Genomic DNA, 25613 nt, shown 5'->3' on the forward strand with positions numbered 1-25613 from the left:
CAGTAGTGGACTTGGCAACATTAAGGGCATTTAAATGGTCATTGGATACACATATGGATGATAATGGAATAGGGCTTTAGATTGGTGTAGAAGCCAGGTATTTCGAATACAACTAGTATAGGTAAAAGATAGCTGTTTAAGCATAAATGTTGAGCCCCAGTTTTAATACCCATTTATACAGCATAATTCACTTTTACTGAAGTCCGTTGTTCTGGCAAATGCATATTTTCAAAGACAGTGTGACATTAAAACAGCACAGTTGCAAGATAATTTGACACTGTCTTGTGCTAATTGTCAAGGTCAAGGGAATGAATACACAGCAACATGAAGGCACCATTGTTCACAATGCAGATAACAGCTAGGTCAGAAAAGCTGATGTTGCACATTGAAGATGGACGGCTTGCCATCAAATCAAATGTGTTTGAGTCTAACCCAAACCAATTAGGATTATATTGGGGTGTAATTAGACGACTTAAGACAGATATGAAAGTGTATAACTGAAAAGTTTCTCCCGGCCATTTTAGGTTAGGTTTAGTTTTTCGTGTGTTGTCTGTGGTTTTATTGTCTTTGAAGGTGTGTTGTGCTGTGTTGTCTTTCTGTTAGTTTAGTCAGTTTTTGCCTTTGATTCTAGTCTCCAGTTTTGTTTTAGTGTTTAGTTTTTAGGTAATTGTCTTTGGGGGTTCTGTCAGCCTAACAGTCTGTGTCAGTGATGTTAGTCCACTTTTGACTTTGAGTTTGAGTTTAGCTGAAGATTAGCTTTCTCTCTCTTTTCATGTTTCATTGCCAGACTTTGACCTTTTAAAAGTTACTTTCGAGCTGTCTGCCTAAGCAAAGAAAGATAATGTCTGTAATTCTCTGAAAGCTTCGAATTGTCTACGAATTGCCTTTTAAATGACTTTCAAATTGTAATCAAGCGACTACAAATAAAACAATTCTTTTTGGCACCTGAGGAGTTTATACTGCAAATTTCTGCTGAGTTCCAGTATTCGCAAAGTGCTACTGATAACCGAATAGCAGAGATGATATAAATTCCTTCAACTATACACAGTCGAATAATACAAGGAATCGAACTACTTAACACAGTCTACAAATATTACAAATCTTACAACTTGTCGTATTGCGCCAGGACTTGATTCATCAACTAAGTTTCCCCCAAACTTGGCGTAGTTCGACAGGTTAAGATTCCTTAAATTAAAGTTTCCTTTAATTGGCGTAGTCAGGCAGAAGGGGGGAGTACTGAGGACGACCTTCGGAGACCCAGGTGACGACGGAAAGCTTCGAAGATAATCGGAGGAGGTCGGGAACCTGCGGGAAGCTTCGGAGATAATCGGAGGAGGCCCAGAAGACAGCCGGAACCCACGGCTAGACTAGGGTAAGAAATATCGTTTTCACCCATTAAAAGTCTTAAAGCCGCATCAATCAGTACTTCGACCCTTGAAAATAACATTTTTTTTATAGACTGTGTTAAATAAATCAAGTGCCAGTCGGTCAGACTATCAGACGTGACTGGAAGATTAGTCACTGCAGTAACTAAAATAAAACGGCAGTCAGCGATCAAGAAAAGTTATGGCTGATCCAATTCAAAGTGTAGATTCAGAGCCTTTAGCAGACAGAAAATTACTCCCCACTACATCCAAGGGGGGTGCTGGAATACCAGATGTTTCTGTTGAAGATATGTTGGGGGATTGTAGATCTTTCACTCGTAGACATTTTAACCTATGTGAAACCTCAAAAAAAATTGAATCAAAGTATGATATCCCCAGAGGACAGTGGTCCTTCAATAATATCAAGAGAGCATGGGGAAAATGCACACGATTACACGGTGCAGAACGTGTAAAATGGTCCCTGGTAATTACGGGACAGATACACAGTCAGCAAGAGATCATTGTTAAAAATAAAAGTGATCATCAGCTTCAGTCCACTAAAGACCAACTAAGTGCAGTTCTTGAAGATTTGCAAGATGCAAAATCCAAACTTGAGCATTATGATGAAATTAGAACAGATTTGCAAAATAAAACCTCTGAACTCCAGCAGTTAAATGTTCAAATCGCAGAATTTCAAAATCAAGTTTTTAAAGTGGAGACAGAATTCCAAAATCAAGTTTTTAAAATGGAGTCAAAATACCAACAGCTGCAATTAAATACTGAACGAAGTGATGATGAGTATAGGTCTACTAAAAGGCAACTAATTGCAGTTGTTGAAGAATTGCAAGATGCAAAATCCAAACTTGAAACAGATTTGCAAGATGCAAAATCCAAACTTGAGCATTCTGATGAAATTAAAACAGATTTGCAAGTTGCAAAATCCAAACTTGAGCATTATGATGAAATTAAAACAGAATTGCAAGATGCAAAATCCAAACTTGAAACAGATTTGCAAGTTGCAAAATCCAAACTTGAGCATTATGATGAAATTAAAACAGAATTGCAAGATGCAAAATCTAAACTTGAAACAGAATTGCAAGATGCAAAATCCAAACTTGAGCATTCTGATGAAATTAAAACAGATTTGCAAGTTGCAAAATCCAAACTTGAGCATTATGATGAAATCAAAACAGATTTGCAAGATGCAAAATCCAAACTTGAGCATTATGATGAAATTAAAACAGATTTGCAAGTTGCAAAATCCAAACTTGAGCATTTTGATGAAATTAAAACAGAATTACAAGATACAAAATCCAAACTTGAAACAGATTTGCAAGATGCAAAATCGAAACTTGAGCATTCTGATGAAATTAAAACAGATTTGCAAGTTGCAAAATCCAAACTTGAGCATTATGATGAAATTAGAACAGATTTGCAAAATAAAACCTCTGAACTCCAGCAGTTAAATGTTCAAATCGCAGAATTTCAAAATCAAGTTTTTAAAGTGGAGACAGAATTCCAAAATCAAGTTTTTAAAATGGAGTCAAAATACCAACAGCTGCAATTAAATACTGAACGAAGTGATGATGAGTATAGGTCTACTAAAAGGCAACTAATTGCAGTTGTTGAAGAATTGCAAGATGCAAAATCCAAACTTGAAACAGATTTGCAAGATGCAAAATCCAAACTTGAGCATTCTGATGAAATTAAAACAGATTTGCAAGTTGCAAAATCCAAACTTGAGCATTATGATGAAATTAAAACAGAATTGCAAGATGCAAAATCTAAACTTGAAACAGAATTGCAAGTTGCAAAATCCAAACTTGAGCATTCTGATGAAATTAAAACAGATTTGCAAGTTGCAAAATCCAAACTTGAGCATTATGATGAAATCAAAACAGATTTGCAAGATGCAAAATCCAAACTTGAGCATTATGATGAAATTAAAACAGATTTGCAAGTTGCAAAATCCAAACTTGAGCATTTTGATGAAATTAAAACAGAATTACAAGATACAAAATCCAAACTTGAAACAGATTTGCAAGATGCAAAATCCAAACTTGAGCATTCTGATGAAATTAAAACAGATTTGCAAGTTGCAAAATCCAAACTTGAGCATTATGATGAAATTAAAACAGATTTACGAGTTGCAAAATCCAAACTTGAGCATTATGATGAAATTAAAACAGATTTGCAAAACAAAACCTCTGAACTCCAACAGTTATCTTTTCAAATAACAGAATTCCAAAATCAAGTCTTTGAAGTGGAGTCAAAATACCGACAATTGCAATTAAAAACTGAGCGAATTGAACTTGAAAATTGCAAGTTAGTGAAAGAAAGATGTGTTTTAGAAAGAAATATAACCAGCGTGACTGAACATTGCAATTCTTTGACAAACATGCTTTCTGTACAAAAGATTGAACAAACTCAGAAAGCAGTCCAAGCCACCCACCTAGTGGCACAATCGGCAATTGCACAGCCAAGATCAATTGTTAAACATAAATCATTTTCTCTGTCGGATGAATCAGACGAAGATAGTGTTCCTACAATACAAAATACTAAAGCAATTCGACTAGCCCCTTTAAAACGCAAACGGGTTAGAGTTGGAAGCAAAAAAATAGAAGAAGATGGTGAAACTATCACTAGAAACATATTTGACCACCAATGGGTTCCTGAACAAATTGATCCTTCTAAAATTGACGAATGGTCCAAGGGTCTTCCACACCCTAAAAAGGGTGGTAAGACCACATGGGATGGAATTCACAGATTACAAGCCATTTACAGTCTCCACCCATTTGATGGAGTACAAATTCTGACTATCATGCTAGGTATAAGTTCAACCCTTAGAAATGAAGTAGAAGTTGCCCTTGGAGACGATTTGCAAAATTTAGAAGCTGGTTGGCTAACAATCAAGAATTGGCTGTTACAATTTCGCCCCCCGAGGACCAATTGGTCTAAGATCACAGCTTGCTTTCAAAAAAAGAATGAAGATATTCAGGATTTTGAGGAAAGATTTTTACGTACTTGGATGGAATATTCAGGGATGACACTCGACCAGGAAAATGACACATGGGATGCAAGCACTTTAAGTCCATTAAAAACGGCTTTTATAGCCGGTGTTAAACCTGGAGTTTCTGCTGCCTTGAATTTGGTTTTACCAGCTTGGGCCACAGCTGGCACATACCGAGACATAGTTGACCGATGCATTCAGATAGATCGTGGTTTGCACAATCAGATAGATCGTGGTTTCACACTGCAGCTGCTCAAATGCAGCCTATTGCTCAAATCCAGCCCATGTTACCTGCTGCTCCAGCGGCGGCTGTTGCAGCACCTGCAGGAATATCAGCAGTAACTACAATTTCACCACCAGCGCTAGAACAAACATGTACCCTTGCTCCATTAAAATCACGTAAGAAAATACCACAATGTCTTTCCTGTGGTAGAGTAGGACACTGGATGGCAAAATGCTAAAAACAACGGATGGATTCAAGAGATGATAATGAAGTAGACAATGTTCACTACAATACACCTCCACCTCGTGGTCAACCATGTAACACGTACCAACAAGACACACCCAGTATGGCTTCTGGTCAGCAACACTGGCTAAGCAACTACAACCATGGTTTGCTTTTACAGTTAATCAACAACAGTATCATAATAGCCCAACTGTTTACCACATGGCTTTACAGAATCATCTCAGGCAACTGCCTGTTCGGCCTTCCAATATGAAGATGATGTTCTGATAACCTCTATCAATAAAGATGATCATGACAAAGACTTACGGGTGGTCTTGAACCACCTCAGTACTACAGTCACAAAGCTAGCTTTCACAAAGCACAAATTGCCCAGAAAGATGTTTACTTGGGACAGAAAATTTCCAAACGAGAAAGGGAACTTACTCAGAAGAGAACGACTGCCATCAAAGCAGCTAAAGAACCCTCAATGTATCGCTAAAACGTTGCCAAGAACTGTCAACTTAAGAAAACTGTCATTATTCTGAACGTTGCTGTATTAATTTAAAGAAATTAACATATCTTGTTAGCTGTGTTTCCTTTAACAGAATCGACAAATTCATCTACAGAAAATCAAGATACAGCACAAGATTGGTTCAGTTATATATTTAATAAGTTATTGTATTTGATATTTTAAAATAAATGTTTGGAATTAGCCTGGAAATTAAAACTTCAAACAATGTGGAAGCTGGTTTAAAAAAAAAACCAACAATCTTTGATTAAAAGCCAAAAGAACAGGTTGTTCAAAGAAATTTGATAACGGGAATTTGGCAGCAATCCAACTTTTACTCCCAGTCCATTTGAGTGACAAAAAAAAAGTTTAAAGATGCGAATGGCATCATTCCAAGCTATATGCCTCTTTTTGTCTCTGTAAGAAAATTAACCCTTTCAACAAGCTTTTGTGTATAATCCAGAGGATGTCCATTTTGATAATCATTTTACCATTTATTACTAGATCATATGTTCAACTTTTATTGTATAATAATTTTACATGAAGTTATTATTAATTACCAATGTGATCAAATTTGATTAATTTATTAATTATAATTATTATTTTGAAATGCCTGTTGCAATGTTAATTCCATTTTATTGTTTAAAACTGCAATGATTCTTTGCGCTTTTACCTATCCTATCGCATTAATGATGTATTTTAATCTTTTCTGATATATCTCAATTTTTCGATTTATCAAAGGGCCGACTGTAGAAGCCAGGTATTTCGAATACAACTAGTATAGGTAAAAGATAGCTGTTTAAGCATAAATGTTGAGCCCCAGTTTTAATACCCATTTATACAGCATAATTCACTTTTACTGAAGTCCGTTGTTCTGGCAAATGCATATTTTCAAAGACAGTGTGACATTAAAACAGCACAGTTGCAAGATAATTTGACACTGTCTTGTGCTGATTGTCAAGGTCAAGGGATTGAATACACAGCAACATGAAGGCACCATTGTTCACAATGCAGATAACAGCTAGGTCAGAAAAGCTGATGTTGCACATTGAAGATGGACGGCTTGCCATCAAATCAAATGTGTTTGAGTCTAACCCAAACCAATTAGGATTATATTGGGGTGTAATTAGACGACTTAAGACAGATATGAAAGTGTATAACTGAAAAGTTTCTCCCGGCCATTTTAGGTTAGGTTTAGTTTTTCGTGTGTTGTCTGTGGTTTTATTGTCTTTGAAGGTGTGTTGTGCTGTGTTGTCTTTCTGTTAGTTTAGTCAGTTTTTGCCTTTGATTCTAGTCTCCAGTTTTGTTTTAGTGTTTAGTTTTTAGGTAATTGTCTTTGGGGGTTCTGTCAGCCTAACAGTATGTGTCAGTGATGTTAGTCCACTTTTGACTTTGAGTTTGAGTTTAGCTGAAGATTAGCTTTCTCTCTCTTTTCATGTTTCATTGCCAGACTTTGACCTTTTAAAAGTTACTTTCGAGCTGTCTGCCTAAGCAAAGAAAGATAATGTCTGTAATTCTCTGAAAGCTTCGAATTGTCTACGAATTGCCTTTCAAATGACTTTCAAATTGTAATCAAGCGACTACAAATAAAACAATTCTTTTTGGCACCTGAGGAGTTTATACTGCAAATTTCTGCTGAGTTCCAGTATTCGCAAAGTGCTACTGATAACCGAATAGCAGAGATGATATAAATTCCTTCAACTATACACAGTCGAATAATACAAGGAATCGAACTACTTAACACAGTCTACAAATATTACAAATCTTACAACTTGTTGTATTGCGCCAGGACTTGATTCATCAACTAAGTTTCCCCCAAACTTGGCGTAGTTCGACAGGTTAAGATTCCTTAAATTAAAGTTCAGGACAGATGTCAGAGGGAGGCCTGCAACAGTAGTGGACTTGGCAACATTAAGGGCATTTAAATGGTCATTGGATACACATATGGATGATAATGGAATAGGGCTTTAGATTGGTTTCACAGGTCGCCGCACCATCGAGGGCCGAAGGACCTGTACTGCGCTGTAATGTTCTAATGTTCTAAAAACCAACTACAGTAACTACAATGAAGAAATCGAATAGCTAAGTTAACAAGCAAACAAATGCCCAACAGCATAACCTGGGACCCAACCTGACTAACCACAAAGTAATTCAATCAAATTAACCACATAATTAAACTAACCTTGCAACCAAAATACTGGATGTGGGAAGCCTGGGGCGGGATTCTCCAATAATGGGGCAATGTCACCACTCCAGTGTCAAAACGTGGGCGATTCACTTTGGACGTTCCTGAAGGAAGCCCAGAGTGATTCTGCGACCTGGGGGGGCTAGCAGGGCCCCGGAGCAGCTCCGGCTGCCGATACGGGGCCCTGCACTTCTGATCGGGGGTCTGCGCATGGCGGCGGCGCAGATCGGCACCCCCTTAAGCTAGCTGAGAAGAGACAAAAATCTGCAGATTAGCTGTGGATCGGTGGCCCCCGATCGATAGCCTGGCTGTCTGTGAGGCCCTCCCCCTACCAGGGCGGACGCGGACTGAGTCCAAAGCCGCTAGCTGAGTTCTCAATTGGTGGGATCATGAGAAACCCACGCCGTTGGGAACTCGGCCAGTCACATTTGGAGAATCACTGCGGGGGCTTCTGTCAATGGGCCCCGACCCGCGTAGACCGTGCACGTGAATTGTGGGACGCCGTCGCGCCGGATTTCGGGTCTGACGCCCATCTTCCGCCCCTGCGCCGATCGCGATTTCGGCGTGGAGGCTCTGAGAATCCCACCCCTGAAATAAACACAGAAAACGCTGGGTAAACCTGTCCAGATCTTCGTTTAACTTAAGAAAACCTGCCTGACTTTACAAACTGACAATCTTTACAAACTGAACATGCAATTAGTGGGATGCCTGAAGCATTGGCAAAGCACATCAGCTCCAAATTCACAAAAGAAAAACCATGTTACCGTCAGACCTGGAATGGGAGAATAAGGGAGTTGTTTCACTCCTCACGTGGTCATAACAAGGTAATTTGAGTGTGACATAACCGATAACATTCACAAGCCCAACACGTACCCTTGGTCATGTTGTCTTGGAGGAGGTGGGTAACAGCCAACTTGTCATTGCCAACTGAAGACAGACTATCTTGGAACATCTGAACCAGACCAGACGACCAGCCAGAAATGGCTGAATACTTGGGAGACTCTGCGAAAAGAACAGTTAAAATTATAGCTGACAACAATAAATCCTTTCATCTCAACTAAACCACCAGCTCTCCATACTCCTATCCGCCTGTATTCATTCCAGCATTCTTACACTCTACAATGGTTTTATCTTCTCATTTCCTCAATTATTGCTCTGTTGTTAGTTCTTTTGAATTAGGTTGTAGGTTCAAGCCCACTCCAAGAGACAAGAACCCATAATCTATGCCAACACTTCTCAATGCAAATGTCGTACCAGTCCCAAAGAACCAGAGGCTGCTCTCCCCTTTGAGTACTGACTGGTGGTGCTTTAACCTGAGGCTCATCAGGAGCGAGTTTGAGAAGGCCTTCGTGAATTTTGCCTCGCAAATTTGATTGAATTCTTTGAGGAGGTAACTAAGTGTGGAGATGAAGGTAGAGCAGTTGATGTCGTATACAGGATTTTAGTAAGGCGTTTGATAAGGTTCCCAATGGTTGGCTCATGAAGAAAGTAAGGAGGTGTGGGATAGAGGGAAATTTGGCCAATTGGATAAGTAACTAGCTATCACATAGAAGACAGAGGTGGTGGTGGATGGAAAATTTTCAGACTGGAGATCAGTTACCAGCGGTGTACCACAGGGATCAGTGCTGGGTCCTCTGCTATTTGTGATTTTTATCAATGACTTGGAGGAGGGGGCTGAAAGGTGAGTCAGTAAATTTGCTGATGACACCAAGATTGGTGGAGTAGTGGATGAGGTGGAGGGCTGTTGTAGGCTGCAAAGAGACATTGATAGGATGCAGAGCTGGGCTAATAAATGGCAGATGGAGTTTAACCCTGATAAGTGCGAGGTGATTCATTTTGGTAGGAAAAATTTGAATGAGGATTACCGGGTCAACGACAGGGTTCTGAGGAATGTGAAGGAGCAGAGAGATCTTGGGGTTCATGTCCACAGATCTCTGAAGGTTGCCACTCAAGTGGATAGAGCCATGAAGAAGACCTATAATGTGTTAGTGTTTATTAACAGGAGGACAGTTTAAGAGCTGTAGGGTTATGCTGCAACTGTACATGACCCTGGTGAGACCACATTTGGAGCATTGTGTGCAGTTCTGGTCATCTCACTATAGGAAGGATGTGGAAGCATTGGAAAGGGCGCAAAGGAGATTTACCAGGATGCTGCCTGGTTTGCAGGATTGGTCTTGTGAGGAAAGGTTGAGGGAGCTAGGGCTTTTCTCTTTGGAGCGGAGGAAAATGACAGGCGACTTAATAGAGGTTTATAAGATGATGAGGGGGATAGAGTGGACGTTCAGAGACTATTTCCTCAGGTGGATGTAGCTGTTACAAGGGGGCATAACTATAAAGTTCAGGGTGGGAGATATAGGAGGGATGTCCGAGATAAGTTCTTTACTCAGAGAGTGGTTAGGGTGTGGAATGGACTGCCTGCTGTGATAGTGGAATCGGACACTTTAGGAACTTTCAAGCGATTATTGGATAGGCACATGGAGCACACCAGAATGACAGGGAGTGGGATAGCTTGCTCTTGGTTTCGGACAAGGCTCGACACAACATCGAGGGCCGAAAGACTTGTTCTGTACTGTACTGTTCTCTGAATAACCTCAACTGGTACAGGAATTGAACCAACACTGTTGGTGGCACTGCATCATGAATCAACTGCCCAGCCAACTGAGCTAACTGATCCCTCTCAGCAGTAGACCTAGATAAGTTGGAGACTTGGGCAGAGAAATGGCAAATGGAGTTTAATCCGGACAAATGTGAGTTAATGTATTTTGGTAGGTCTAACATAGAGGGGAAATATACCGTAAATGGTAAAACTCTTAGGAATATAGAAAGTCAGAGAGATCTGGGAGTGCAGGTCCACAGATCTTTAAAGGTGGCAACACAAGTGGACAAGTTAATCAAGAATGCTTGCCTTCATTGGACGGGGCATTGAGTATAAAAACTGGCAAGTCATGCTCCAGTTGTATAGAACCTTGGTAAGGCTGCATTTGGAATATTGCGCACAGCTTTGGTCGCCACACTACCAAAAGGATGTGTAGAACATGGAACATGGAACATAGAACATTACAGCGCAGTACAGGCCCTTCGACCCTCGATGTTGCGCCGACCTGTGAAACCACTCTAAAGCCCATCTACACTATTCCCTTATTGTCCATATGTCTATCCAATGACCATTTGAATGTCCTTAGTGTTGGCGAGTCCACTACTGTTGCAGGCAGGGCATTCCACGCCCTTACTACTCTCTGAGTAAAGAACCTACCTCTGACATCTGACTTATATCTATCTCCCCTCAATTTAAAGGTTTGTCCCCTCGTGCTAGACATCACCATCCGAGGAAAAAGGCTCTCACTGTCCACCCTAGCCAATCCTCTGATCATCTTTTATGCCTTAATTAAGTCACCTCTTATCCTTCTTCTCTTTAATGAAAACAGCCTCAAGTCCCTCAGCCAATCCTTATAATATCTTCCCTCCATACCAGGCAACATTCTGGTAAATCTCCTCTGCACCCTTTCCAATGCTTCCACATCCTTCCTATAATGCGGCGACCAGACTTGCACGCAATACTCCAAATGCGGCCGCATCAGAGTGTTGTATAGCTGCAACATGACCTCATGGCTCCTAAACTCAATCCCTCTACCAATGAAAGCTAACACACCGTATGCCTTCTTAACAACCCTCTCAACCTGGGTGCAGCTTTCAGGGATCTATGTACATGGACACCGAGATCTCTCTGCTCATCCACACTGCCAAGAATCTTACCATTAGCCCAGTACTCTGTCTTCCTGTTATTCCTTCCAAAATGAATCACCTCACACTTTTCTGCATTAAACTCCATTTGCCACCTCTCAGCCCAGCGTTGCAGCTTATCTATGTCCCTCTGTAACTTGTAACATCCTTCCGCACTGTCCACAACTCCACTGACTTTAGTGTCATCTGCAAATTTACTCACCCATCCTTCTACGCCCTCCTCCAGGTCATTTATAAAAATGACAAACAGCAGTGGCCCCAAAACAGATACTTGTGGTACACCACTAGTAACTGGACTCCAGTCTGAACATTTCCCATCAACCACCACCCTTTGTCTTCTTCCAGCTAGCCAATTTCTGATCCAAACTGCTAAATCACCCCATTCATCCCATGCCTCTGTATTTTCTGCAGTAGCCCATCGTGGGGAACCTTAGCAAACGCTTTACTGAAATCCATATACACATCAACTGCTTTACCCTCATCCACCTGTTTGGTCACCTTCTCAAAGAACTCCATAAGGTTTGTGAGGCACGACCTACCCTTCACAAAACCGTGTTGACTATCTCTAATCAAATTATTCCTTTCCAGATGATTAGACATCCTATCTCTTATAAACCTTTCCAAGATTTTGCCCACAACAGAAGTAAGGCTCACTGGTCTATAGTTACCGGGGTTGTCTCTACTCCACTTCTTGAACAAGGGAACAACATTTGCTATCTTCCAGTCTTCTGGCACTATTCCTGTAGACAAAGATGACTTAAAGATCAAGGCCAAAGGCTCAGCAATCTCCTCTGTAGCTTCCCAGAGAACCCTAGGATAAATCCCATCCGGCCCAGGTGACTTATCTATTTTCACACTTTCCAGAATTGCTAACAATTCCTTATGAACCTCAAGCCCTTCTAGTCTAGTAGCCTGAATCTCAGTATGCTCCTCGACAACATTGTCTTTTTCCTGTGTGAATACTGACGAAAAAAATTCATTTAGCACCTCTCCTATCTCCTCGGACTCCAAGCACAACTTCCCACTACTGTCCTTGACTGGCCCTACTCTTACCCTAGTCATTCTTTTATTCCTGACATATCTATAGAAAGCTTTAGGGTTATCCTTGATCCTACCTGCCAAAGACTTTTCATGTCTCCTCCTGGCTCTTCTTATCTCTCTCTTTAGGTCCTTCCTAGCAACTTGTAACTCTCCAGCGCCCTAACTGAACCTTCATGTCTCATCTTTACATAAGTCTTCTTCTTCCTCTTGAAAAGTGTTTCGACTGCTTTAGTAACCACGGTTCCCTCACTCGACCACTTCCTCCCTGCCTGACAGGTACATATTTATCAAGGACACGCAGTAGCTGTTCCTTGAACTAGCTCCACATTTCCATTGTGCCCATCCCCTGCAGTTTTCCTCTCCATCCGATGTATCCTAAGTCTTGCCTCATTGCATCATAATTGCCCTTCCCCCAGATATAACTCTTGCCCCTACCTATCCCTTTCCATCACTAAAGTAAACGTAATCGAATTGTGGTCACTATCACCAAAGTGCTCACCTACCTCCAAATCTAACACCTGCCCTGGTTCATTACCCAGTACCAAATCCAATATGGCCTCGCCTCTCGTTGGCCTATCTACATACTGTGTCAGGAATCCCTCCTGCACACATGGGACAAAAACGGACCCATCTAATGTACTCGAACTATAGCGTTTCCAGTCAATATTTGGAAAGTTAAAGTCCCCCATAATAACTACCCTGTTGCTTTCGCTCCTAGCCAGAATCATCTTTGCAATCCTCTCCTCTACATCTCTGGAACTTTTCGGAGGCCTTTAGAAAACCCCTAACAGTGTGACCTCTCCTTTCCTGTTTCTAACCTCAGCTCATACTACCTCAGTAGGCGAGTCCTCATCAAACGTCCTTTCTGCCGCCGTCCATGGCTAACAATGCCACCCCTCCTCCTCTTTTACCACCTTCCCTGAGCTTACTGAAATATCTAAATCCCGGCACCTGCAACAACCATTCCTGTCCCTGCTCTATCCAATTCTCCGAAATGGCCACAACATCGAAGTCCCAGGTACCAACCCATGCCGCATGTTCACCCACCTTATTCCGGAAGCGCCTGGCATTGAAGAAGACACACTTTAAACCACCTTCCTGCCTGCCGGTACACTCCTGCAACTTTGAAACCTTACTCAAGACCTCGCTACTCTCAACCTCCTGTATACTGGAGCTACAATTCAGGTTCCCAATCCCCTGCTGAACTAGTTTAAACCCTCCCGAAGAGCATTCGCAAATTTCCCCCCCAGAATATTGGTACCCCTCTGGTCCAGGTGCAGACTATCTCTTTTGTAGACGTCCCACCGACCCCAGAATGAGCCCCAATTATCCAGAAATCTGAAACCCTCCCTCCTGCACTATCCCTGTAGCCACGTGTTCAACTCCTTTCTCTCTCCCTATTCCTCGTCTCGCTATCACGTGGCTCGGGTAACAACCCAGAGATAATAACTCTGTTTGTCCTAGATCTAAGTTTCCACCCTAGCTCCCTGAATTCCTGCCTTACATCCACATCCCTTTTCCTACCTATATCGTTGGTACCTATGTGGACCACGACTTGGGGCTGCTCCCCCTCCCCCTTAAGGATCCCGAAAACACGATCCGAGACATCACGCACCCTGGCACCTGGGAGGCAACACACCAACCGTGAGTCTCTCTCATTCCCACAGAATCTCCTATCCCCCTAACTATGGAGTCTCCAATGACTAATGCTCTACTCCTCTCCCCCCTTCCCTTCTGAGAAACAGGGACAGACTCTGCGCCAAAGACCTGTACCCCATGGCTTAACCCTGGTAAGTCCCCCCCCCCAACAGTATCCAAAGCGGTATACTTGTTACTAAGGGGAATGGCCACAGGGGATCCCTGTACTGACTGCTTCCTCCCAGCCCCTCTCACCGTCACCCATCTATCTTTATTCTTCGGAGTAACTACATCCCTGAAGCTTCTATCTATGACCAACTCTGCCTCCTGAATGATCCAAAGTTCATCCAACTCCAGTTCCCTAACGCAGTTTCTGATGAGCTGGAGATGGGTGCACTTCCCACAGATGAAATCAGCAGGGACACTGACGGCGTCCCTCACCTCAAACATTCTGCAGGAGGAACATTGCACTACCTTCCCTGTCATCCCCTCTAGATAAAAATAAAAAGAAAGAAAGAGCTTACCTGTTATTCACTCCCCTTCTCAGCAAGCACTCACTCAGCAACCTCTGCGCCCCGCACAATAACACCTGAGAGAAAATAAATAAAAACGACTTACCAGTCACCAGCCAATCCCTTACCTGCAGGCTGTGACGTCATGGTTCAACTTTCCACTTCTACCTGCCCTCGAGCCTTCCTCTTGACCCTTACAGCGGTTGTTTTTTTGGTTAGAGGAGGGGGTAGGGAGGGAAACACTGAAGAAGTGTTTCGGGTTTAAGGCTTTGGAAAGGGTGCAGAGGAGGTTTACCAGGATGTTGCCTGGTGTAGAGGGTGTTAGCCATGTGGAGAGGTTCAATAGACTCTGACTGTTGTCATTAGAAAAGGTTGAGTGGTGACCTGATAGAGGTCTACAAGATTATGAGGAGCACGGATTGGGTTGATGGGCAGGCACTCTTTCCCAGGGTGGAGGGGTCAATCACCAGGGGGCATAGGTTTAAGGTCCGTGGGGCAAAGTTTAGAGGAGATGTGCGAGGCAGATTTGTTTACGCAGAGGGTGTTGAGTGCCTGGAACGCGTTGCCAGGAGAGGTTGTGGAAGCAGATACATTAACGGCGTTCAAATGGCACCTTGACAAACACTTGGATAGAATGGGTATTGAGGCACACGGCACAAGGAAGTGCTGAGAGTTTTGGCAAAGGTTGGTATCATGACCGGTACAGGCTTGGAGGGCCTCTTCCTGTGCTGTATTGTTTTTTTGTTCTTTGTTCTAAAGGGTGTCTTTACAAAAACATTAATAGGATGGGTCGGGGGTTTTAGATCAGACAGGCAGCATGGACGGCGCAGGTTTGGAGGGCCGTAGGGCCTGTACCTGTGCTGTAATGTTCTTTGTGTGTTCTTTGACAATGTAGTACTGAGCGAGTGCGGAACTGTCTTTCAGATGAGACATTAAACCAAAGCCGACATCCAACATCTCAGATTGGTGGAAAAGATGGCAGAAGTTGATAAACAATTAATTTCTATCTGGTATTCTAGCTAATTTATATTGAACCTGTATCACTAAATCAGATAATCTGATCATGAACACATTGCGGTTAATTGCTTCTTGTTCTGCGCAAATCAGCATTAATATCGCTGGTCCACTTGCGTTTCTGATCAAACAGCAGTGTGGGTGTACCTACGCAACATGGAATGCAGCTGTTCAAGAAGGCGCTCACCACCATCTTCCAAGGGCAATTAGGGATGGGCAACAAATTGTGACCTAGCCAGCAGTGACCACATCCATTAATGAATTAATAGAAAGAATCAAGAATTTGCATTTCACCTTTCTTATTGAAAATGGCACTTCCCCAGGCATGTAATCAGACAAAATTGATTGTCAACATAGAACATAGAACATAGAACAATACAGCGCAGTACAGGCCCTTCGGCCCACGATGTTGCACCGAAACAAAAGCCATCTAACCTACACTATGCCATTATCATCCATATGTTTATCCAATAAACTTTTAAATGCCCTCAATGTTGGCGAGTCAAGCCAAAGGGTTGTCCACATTGGTGACAGATTTTGTTTTTAAGGAAGGTTTTAAAGACTGAAAGGGAGGTTGAGTGGTCTAGGGATGGAATTCCAGAGCATGAGACCTAACAGCTATAGGCATTTTTGATTTAAATTTATCGTCATGTGTACGAAGTACAGTGAAAAGTATTGTTGTGCGTATGGTCCAGACAAATCGTTCAATGCATGAAAAACATAGGACATACGATAAATACACAATATAAATACCTAGACATTGGGTGAAGCATAAGGAGTGCAGTGCTACACAGTCGAGAAGATGCATGGAGAGATCTGTTTTTGAATCTGTTAGTGCACTTTTTCAGACTTTTGTATCTTTTGTCCGATGGACGGGAGAATAACCTGGATGGAAGGGGTCTTTGATTATGATTATTACAAGGCAGAGGGCAGTGCAGATAGTTAATGGATGGGAGCCGGGTTCGTGTGATGGACTGGGCTGTGTTCCGGACTCTCTGTAGTTTCTTATGGTCTTGGGCTGAGCATTTGCCATACCAAGCTGTGATGCAGCCAGATAGGATGCTTTCTATGGTGCAACTGTAAAAATTGGTAAGAGTCAATGTGGACATGCCAATTTCCTTAGTTTCCTGAGAAAGTATAGCCGCTGCTGTGCTCTCTTCTTGATCGTAGCATTGAAGTGGGCGGACCAGGACAGGTTGTTGGTGATGTGCACACCTAGAAATTTGAAGCTGTCACCCATCTCCACCTTGGTATCATTGGCGCAGCCAGGGGTGTGTACGACACTTCGCTTCCTGAAGTCAATGGTCAGCTCCTTAGTTTTGCTGACATTGAGGGAGAGATCGTTGCCACCATGCCACTAAGTTCTCTACCTTCCTCTTGTACTCTGGCTCATTGTTGTTTGAAATCCGACCCACTACGGTTATGTCATCAGGAAACTTGCAGATGGAGTTGGAGCCAAATCTTTCCATGTGTGTGTATAAGAAGTACAGTAGCTATATTGCATATGTGGTGGGAAGGGAATGAGGAGGCCAGCATTGGAGGAACGGACGATTCAAGTGGGCAGGTTGTATGACTGGAAAATGTGACAAGTCTAGAGAACGGCAAGTTGTCAAAGTGATTTAAAGATGAGCGCAAGAATGTTAAACTTGAAACATTGGAGGAATGGGTCGCCAATGTAGTCAGTGAGGTTGGTGATAGGGAAGGCTGTGCAAGTCAGGTTGCTTTTGATAAATAAAACTTGGGAAGTCTGGTTAGTTAAGTCTTGAGGTTGGAGATAAAAGTTCAACATGAACACCCAACTTTTGTTTTTTATTACTATTGGTGACCTTTCCACCTGCACATGGAGGCAAAATTTACTGCATTTAAAATTTTCTCCTTGGGCAGCATGGTGGCGCAGTGGTTAGCACTGCAGTCTCACAACACCGAGGACCCGGGTTCGATCCCGGCCCTGGGTCACTGTCCGTGTGGAGTTTGCACATTCTCCCCTTGACTGCGTGGGTCTCATCCCCATAACCCAAAGATGTGCTTGGTGGGTGGTTTGGCCACATTAAATTGCCCCTTTATTGGACAAAAAAAAAGAATTGGGTACTCTAAATTTAAAAAAATGAAAACAATTTCAAAAAATTGAAAAGGGTGTTTGCTAGTGCTGTTGGGGAGGGTTTAAACTAATGTGGCAGGGGGATGGGAACCGATGCAGAAAGTCGGAGGGAAGTAAAACGGGGACAGAAACAAAAGGCAGTAAGTGTAACGCAGAGAAGCCATAGTAAAAAAACAAAAAGGGCAGGGTACAGTGACTGAGGAGAGCTCAGTGAATAGGCCCAGTAATAGTAAAAGGAATAAAACGGGAAGTAAAAACATAAATGGAAAGCGACACGGCAGGTTGTCACATGAAGATATGGGTTCTACGATAAGGAAAATTAGGAGAAAAGTTAAAAGGAAAAATAACTTGGGAGCGGTTACTGGTACAGGTACATTCAAAACGGAGATATAAAAGCCAACATAAGGCGTACTTTACATGAATGCTCGTAGTATTCGAAATAAGGTAAGTGAGTTGATGGTGCAAATCATTGTGAATGTCTATGGTTTAGTGGCTGTTACTGAAACATGGTTAAAGGATGGTCACGACTGGGAGTTATATATCCAAGGATATCAAACTATTCGGAAGGATAGAGTGGATGGTAAGGGAGGTGGTGTAGCTCTGTTATTTAAGGATGACTTCCGGGCAGTAGTGAGGGATGACATCGGTGCTATGGAGGATAAGGTTGAATCCATTTGGGTGGAAATCAGGAACAGTAAGGCAAAAAGGTCATTGATAGGAGTAGTCTATAGGCCACCAAATAGTAACATTATGGTGGGGCGGGCAATAAACAAAGAAATAACTGATGCGTGTAGAAATGGTACAGCAGTTATCATTGGGGATTTTAATCTACAGTCGATTGGTTTAACCAGGTCAGTCAAGGCAGCCTTGAGGAGGAGTTTATAGAATGTATCTGCATTAGTTTTCCCAGAACAGTATGTAATGGAATCTACGAGGGAACAAGTGATCCTAGATCTGGTCCTGTGTACTGAGACAGGACTGATTAATGATCTCATAGTTAGGGATCCTCTCGGAAGAAGCGATCACAATATGGTGAAATTTAAAATACAGATGGAGGGTGTGAAGGTAAAATCAAACACTAGTATTTTGTGCTTAAACAAAGGAGATTACAATGGGATGGGAAAGGAGCTGGCTAAGGTAGACTGGGAGCAAAGACTTTCTGCTGAAATAGTTGAGGAACAGTGGAGGACATTCCAAGCGATTTTTCAATGCTTAGCAAAAATTTATACCAACAAAAAGGAAGGATGGTAGAAAGAGGGAAAACCGACCGTGGACATATAAGCAAATAAGGGAGAGTATCAAATTGAAGTAAAAAGCATACAAAGTGGCAAAGATTAGTGGGAGACTAGAGGATTGGGAAACCTTTAGGGTGCAGCAGAAAGCTACTAAAAAGGCTATAAAAAGAGTAAGATAGATTATGAGAGAAAACATGCTCAGAATATAAACACAGATAGTCAAAGTTTCTGCAAATATATAAAACAACAAAGAGTGGCTGAGATAAATATTTGTCCTTTAGAGGATGAGAAGGGAGATTTAATAATGGGAGATGAGGAAATGGCTGAGGAAACCCTGAACAGGTTTCTTGGGTCGGTCTTCACAGTGGAAGACACAAATAACATGCCAGTGACTAATGGAAATGAGGCTGTGACAGGTGAGGACCTTGAGTCGATTGTTATCACTAACTGATGGGCAAGCTAATGGGGCTAAAGGTAAACAAGTCTCCTGGCCCTGATGGAATGCATCCAACGGTACTTAAAGAGATGGCGAGGGAAATTGCAAGTGTACTTGTGATAATTTACCAAAATTCACTAGACTCTGGGGTGGTCCCGTCAGATTGGAAATTAGCAAAAGTGTCACCACTGTTTAAAAAATGAGGTCGGCAGAAAGCGGATAATTATAGGTCAGTTAGCTTAACTTCGGTAGTAGGGAAGATGCTGGAATCTATCATCAAGGAAGAAATAGCGAGGCATCTGGATGGAAATTGTCCCAATGTACATACGCAGCATGGGTTCATAAAGGGCAGGTCGTGCCTAACTAATTTAGAGGAATTGTTTGAGGACATTACCAGTGTGGTAGACAACGGGGAGCCAATGGATGTGGTATATCTGGATTTCCAGAAAGCTTTTGACAAGGTGCCACACAAGATGCTGCATAAGATAAAGATGCATGACGTTACACTTTCGGAACTTTCAAGTGGTTATTGGATAGGCATATGGAGTGCACTAGAATGATTGGGAGTAGGTTGATTTGATCTTAGTTTCAGACTAGTTCGGCACAACATTGTGGGCCGAAGTGCCTGTACTGTGCTGTACAGTTCTATGTTTTATGTTAAGGTGTAAAGTAATAGCATGGTTAGAGGATTGGTTAATTAATAGAAAGCACAGAGTGGGGATTAATGGGTGTTTTTCTTGTTGGCAATCGGTCGCTCGTATTGTCCCTCAGGGATCAGTGTTAGGCCCACAATTGTCACAAATTACAGAGATGATTTGGAGTTGAGGACCAAGTGCAATGTGTCCAAGTTTGCAGACGACATTAAGGTGAGTGGGAAAGCAAAAAGTGCAGAGGATACTGGAAGTCTGCAGAGGGATTTGGATAGTTTAAGTGAATGGATTGGCAGATGGAATACAATACCATGTTGACAAATGTGAGGTTATCCATTATGGCAGGAATAACATCGAAGGGGTTATTATTTAAATAATAAAATATTAAAATATGCTGCTGTACAGAGGCACCTGGGTGTCCTAGTGCATGAGTCGCAAAAGGTTGTTTTACAGGTGCAACAGATGATTAAGAAGGCAAATGGAGTTTTGTCCTTCAGTGCTAGAGGGATGGAGTTTATGACTAGGGAGGTTATGCGGCAACTGTATAAGGTGTTAGTGAGGCCACACCTCAAATATTGTGTTCAATTTTGGTCTCCTTACCTGAGAAAGGATGTACTGGCGCTGGAGGGTGGGCAGAGGAGATTCATAAGTTAAATCCAAGATTTGAGGGAGTTGGATTACGAGGAGAGGTTGAGTAGACTGGGACTGTACTCGTTGGAAGTTAGAAGGATGTGGGTGGATCGTACAGAAACATATTCAATTATGAATGGAATAGATAGGATAGATGCGGGCAGGTTGTTTCCACTGGCGGGTGAAAGCAGAACTAGGGGGCATAGCCTCAAAATAAGGGGAAGTAGATTTAGGACTGAGCTTGGTAGGAACTTCTTCACCCAAAGTGTAGTGAATCTATGGAATTCCCTGCCCAGTGAAGCAGTTGAGGCTCCTTCATTAAATGTTTTCAAGATACGGGCAGCACGGTAGCATTGCGGATAGCACAATTGCTTCACAGCTCCAAGGGTCCAAGGTTCGATTCCGGCTTGGGTCTGTGCGGAGTCTGCACATCCTCCCCGTGTGTGTGTGGGTTTCCTCCGGGTGCTCCGGTTTCCTCCCACAGTCCAAAGATGTGAAGGTTAGGTGGATTGGCCACGCTAAATTGCCCTTAGTGTCCAAAATTGCCCTTAGTGTTGTGTGGGATTACGGGGACAGGGTGGAGGTGTTGACCTTGGGTAGGGTGCTCTTTCCAAGAGCCAGTGCAGACTCGATGGGCCGAATGGCCTCCTTCTGCACTGTAAATTCTATGATAATCTATGATAAAGACAGATTTTTTTTGAAGAATAAAGGAATGAAGGGTTATTGTGTTTGGGCCAGAAAGTGGAGCTGAGTCCACAAAAGATCAGCCATGATCTCATTGAATGGCGGAGCAGGCTCGAGGGGCCAGATGGCCTACTCCTGCTTCTCGTTCTTACGTTCTTATAAAAGTAACATTTTCTGCTCACAGTGACCCAGTTATCTGTTATTCTACATGTTATTCTACAAACTCCTTGATTCAATTCCTGTGAGTTATGTCTGGATATTCTTTTATAAATTGCGCGATTAGATTCCACTAGCTGACTCAGGAGTCTGTTTTGTGTCACATGCCACTTGACTCTCGCCGTTAGATTCTGGGTGGGATCTCTGCTGCAAGATCGCCCCAAGACCGCTGCTCGTGAGGACAGAGAATTTTGCCGGCAGGACTGGAGAATCCCGCTGCCAGCGAACGGCCGCAGAAATCCGGGTCTCTATCTCTCAAGTATTAAACTGAGGTCCCATTTGCCCTCTCGGGTGGATGTAAAAGTTCCACGGCATAATTTGAAGAGGACTCTGGGAACTCGCCCTGGCCAATAAATACGAATATCTAATCATAATCACATTTATGAAGTCTTGCTGGGCGTAAATTAACTGCCACTCTCTCTCTTCCCCCCCCCCCCCCCCCCGCACCCCCCCTCACTGAAATATATATTATTTTCAGAACATTCATCAACTGTGAAGTACTTTAGGGCACTGTTAAGTTGCACAAGTGCAATATTTTATTTTGAACCCTCTGATTCCCACTTCCATCGGCTGCCACCTCCACTCTCACCTTGCTGAGGGCTCATATATGCCACATCCTCTTGCACTGACAAACTTGCTTTGAGAATGACTGTGCTGATACCCTTTTTCATCTCAGATTCCACAAAAGGGCAGTCGGCATTAAAGTTCGCAGTAATGGGTGCAGCAGCCTGGCTGAAGGGTTGAACCATTGCCGTAATAGGGGAAAGCCATGCTGATATCACGGCAGCTGGACCTGAAAGACAAACACAAATGGACATCCAGGGACTGTATGCATGTTGAACAGGGACAGGCCAAGACTCGTACTCCATATTTCATCACAGCTTTAGAGCACAGAGTTTATCAGCATTGTCTGATTTTACAGAACATAATATTGAACACAATCATTACTACTTCAAGCAGAACAGCTTTTAAGTTGTAGCGCTGCAAAAAGGTAATAGAAGCTACATACAGTCAGTGCAAAATGAGAATTCTTTGTTGTACTCCACAATAAAAAGTGGTGAATTGCACAATGAAGAAGGGATTTACTCTGTATCTAACCTCATGCTGTCCCAGTCCTTGGAGTCCTTGATGGAGACAGTGTAGAACAGGGGTTTTCAAGTGCGACCTGCAAGTGGGTAGCGGGTGGGTGTCGGGTGGATCGTTGAACGATCAATCACGGCATTCCCACAGTAGTTGCGATCGCAACAGAAGCGCCGGATTTGGATTTGTTTATTGTCACGTGTACCGAGGTATAGTATTGTTTTGCGTACAGCCCAGACAGATCATTCCATACATGAAAAAAAGAACATAGGGCAAACATAAATACACTATGTAAATAAATAGACACAGGCATCGGGTGAAGCATACAGGAGTGTAGTACTGCTCAGTGGATAAGATGTGTGAAGAGATCAAATCAGTTCTGTAGCCATGTAAAATGGCTGCGTTCCGATTAATCTGGCCAAAACCCAGTTCAAAATGGCTAACCCGAAAGACTGCTGGGAAAAGCAGCCAAGAAGACACAAGCAGGCAGCTGCAGACAGGTTTGCAGCTTCAGCTCGGGGAACGTAGCCCAGATCGATACTCAGAGCTATCAACAGCCCATCAACCCAGGTATCCGCAGTTGCATTCAGGACTGTTTACACCTAATCTACTCAGACATCCACAGCTAAATCGGCTGTCCCCAGGAACAATTGCAACATATTAGCAATTGAATACAGGGCCAGACCTGTCGGCGCCTGCAGTGGCCGAAACAAAGACAGGTGAGCGACCACCCCCCGATCGAGGAATCACCTCACCATTGGACACATCGACCCCAGAGACTTGGGACTCAGGGTCAAGGGCCGCCCCGGGAAGCCCCTGGGCCCTATAAAAGTAAAGGTCCAAGTTCAGATCTCTCTCTCTCTCACCTTCGCCTGCTCGAGACCTTCGCAAGACCAGCCACCGTGTATCGTAAGTTTGAATCCAACGATCGCTATCCGGTAGAGACACCTAGCCACCGACCTGTAGCAGCCTTTTGAATCCCGCGGGCCAGATTTGATTGGACAAGCCATTCGTTTCCCTGACCTGGTGGGCTCTTCCTAAGTTAAGTATTGGCCAGTAGTGATAGGTTTGTTATATAGAAAGTAGTATTAGGGTATTAATATTGCTTGTTGTATATAATAAATTACCTTTGTTTTAATCCTTACTAAGCGGTGTGCTGTGTTATTAATCATAACCTGAACTTGAACCACGTGGCGGTATCATAAAGATACCTGGCGACTCATGAGCAAAGGTGACCTAAACAGAGCAAATAGACTAAAGCTAGAAAGAGCAACATAATTGGCGACATCCTGACGGGACCCGACTTAGAAGTGGAAAACCACTCCGGGAGAACCCCAACATTTTGAATTAGAATCCAATCGGAAACAAACAAAAAAAAAAAACCACATGTGTTCAAGCGGTTCTGGTTAATAATTCAAAATTTGGAAGTGTGTATATGCAAGCGTAACTAACAGGGTTATAAGGCAAAACTGATAGCTTTTTTGTTGCGTCAAAACTATCGGCAGGAGGTATTTCGGAAAATAGCGCAAGCCGTACCCGCATCTACCACACCACCTTAACCCCCTGTTCCAAATTCGAACATACTGAGCAGATAAGAGAGAGCAATGCAAGCGATGCAGCGCCTCATGAACCCCGAAGATTTTGCTGTCGCACCAGTCAGCTGCGTAGGAGCGGGACAGTGTCCCGTTTGGGAAGTGGAAATCCGCAAAATTCTGCAGGGCAAAGGATGGCCCGTGTGGAAGGATTTCTGCAATAACGACGACTCAGGTCCTGGAAGTATAGGGCATACTTGGTGGGAGAACCTGAGTGAGATTCACAGAAAGAGTTTAGCAAAAGCGCGCAAGCCGATGGCAATTGTGTCCTGTCTGGCACAATTGCGAGGCACAGAGGAGGTCGTCAGGACGCTCCGCAAGGAAATAGAAGGCATACATCGGATAAGTAAAACCGATATATGTGAAATTGAGAAAGAGAACCAGGAATTGAAAGGGAAATTAGCAGCAAAGGACCAAGAGGTGGCTGACGCCAAACGGGGTCACCAATCTTGTCTGGCGCACTTGAGTAGTTTCCAGTCACAGTATGAGAAGGCTTATCAGGACCTGCAGCATGCAGTCCTGGTAAAGAAAGAAACAGAAAACCAGTTAGAGAAGCTCCAGAAACAATGCAGTGATCTCAAGGCAGCCTTGAGAGCGCTCCACGCCACAACAGCGGAACAAAGGCAGAGTACTTTAGACCATGCTAAGTGCCGAAAGCAGGTTGCAGACTTGAAAGCACTGCTTTCTGTCCAAAAGGGATTTCAAGAAACCTTTGGGGAAAGTTTAGAACAGGAAGACGGCCCTGATTGGGAAGAATTGCAAGAGACGGCACAGAGATATGTTCAGGGAGCATGTGCGCAGGGAAAACCCCAAAGGAGGAAAGCACCCCCACCCCCCACACAACAGATAATACAGGCTCCCATGAACCCTGTAACAACCCACCGCACCGCCACAGCAGACGAGGCGGAGGTCTTATATTCCACCCCCCTCACAGTGACCCAATTACGGGACGCGTGTGCCAAAATCACACCGTTCCTCCCCGCTTCAGACCCACACCATTTCTTTGCCACCATCAAACACCAGGCGACCATGTACGGCCTGGATGAGAAAGAGCAGGTAAAGCTCACAGTCCTCAGCTTAGACCCATCGGTCGCTGCAGCCCTTCCCGACCCACAGAATGTAGGAGGAGGCACCCTTGCAGAAATGCATACCGCGATCCTGGATGCGATCGGGTACAACCGGGGCGACCCCGTAGACGGTCTGAATAAATGCAGACAGAAAAAGTCTGAACACCCCACAGCGTTCGCAGGACGCTTGTGGATTCACTTTGAAGCCGTTTTCGGCAATGTAGATCGTGCCCATTTGTCCCCAGACAATATGGCCAAATGGACCCGCACCTTTATCTCCCATGCCACGGAAGCAGGACAGAATGCCTGTACCAATTATGACCCCTCGGAGGAGGCTCATAATGAGAAGTGGGTGGTCAAGAGATTGTCCCGCGTTTGGGAACAAGCGGCTCACGGCAAATCAGCCACTAGAACCCCCGAGGAAAACCAAGCCGCCGCAGATGTGCAGGCAGTAGAACATAAGAACC

At 43.3% G+C, this 25613-nt stretch overlaps 2 protein-coding genes across 3 annotated transcripts in view; one reads left to right on the forward strand and one right to left on the reverse strand.

The window, feature by feature from the left end:
• The window catches only part of LOC140399006 (coiled-coil domain-containing protein 115-like), a 69606-nt gene extending 62672 nt beyond the window's left edge, over positions 1-6934 (forward strand). Inside the window, exon 6 of the mRNA XM_072488051.1 lies at positions 5407-6934. Within this exon, the coding sequence (XP_072344152.1) occupies positions 5407-5488 (82 nt within the window). The 3' untranslated portion in view covers positions 5489-6934. The remainder of the gene's footprint in view (positions 1-5406) is intronic.
• LOC140399005 (5-aminolevulinate synthase, erythroid-specific, mitochondrial-like) overlaps positions 1-25613 on the reverse strand; it is a 72281-nt gene that overhangs the window by 31613 nt on the left and 15055 nt on the right. For both annotated transcript variants that reach the window (XM_072488048.1, XM_072488047.1), the window contains exons 3-4: positions 21997-22200; positions 8386-8514 (exon numbers count right to left, since the gene is read on the reverse strand). In XM_072488048.1, the coding sequence (XP_072344149.1) occupies positions 8386-8514; positions 21997-22200 (333 nt within the window). The remainder of the gene's footprint in view (positions 1-8385; positions 8515-21996; positions 22201-25613) is intronic.

This window comes from Scyliorhinus torazame, chromosome 22 (genome assembly GCF_047496885.1).
Source record: "Scyliorhinus torazame isolate Kashiwa2021f chromosome 22, sScyTor2.1, whole genome shotgun sequence".
NCBI classification, from domain to species: Eukaryota; Metazoa; Chordata; class Chondrichthyes; order Carcharhiniformes; family Scyliorhinidae; genus Scyliorhinus; species Scyliorhinus torazame.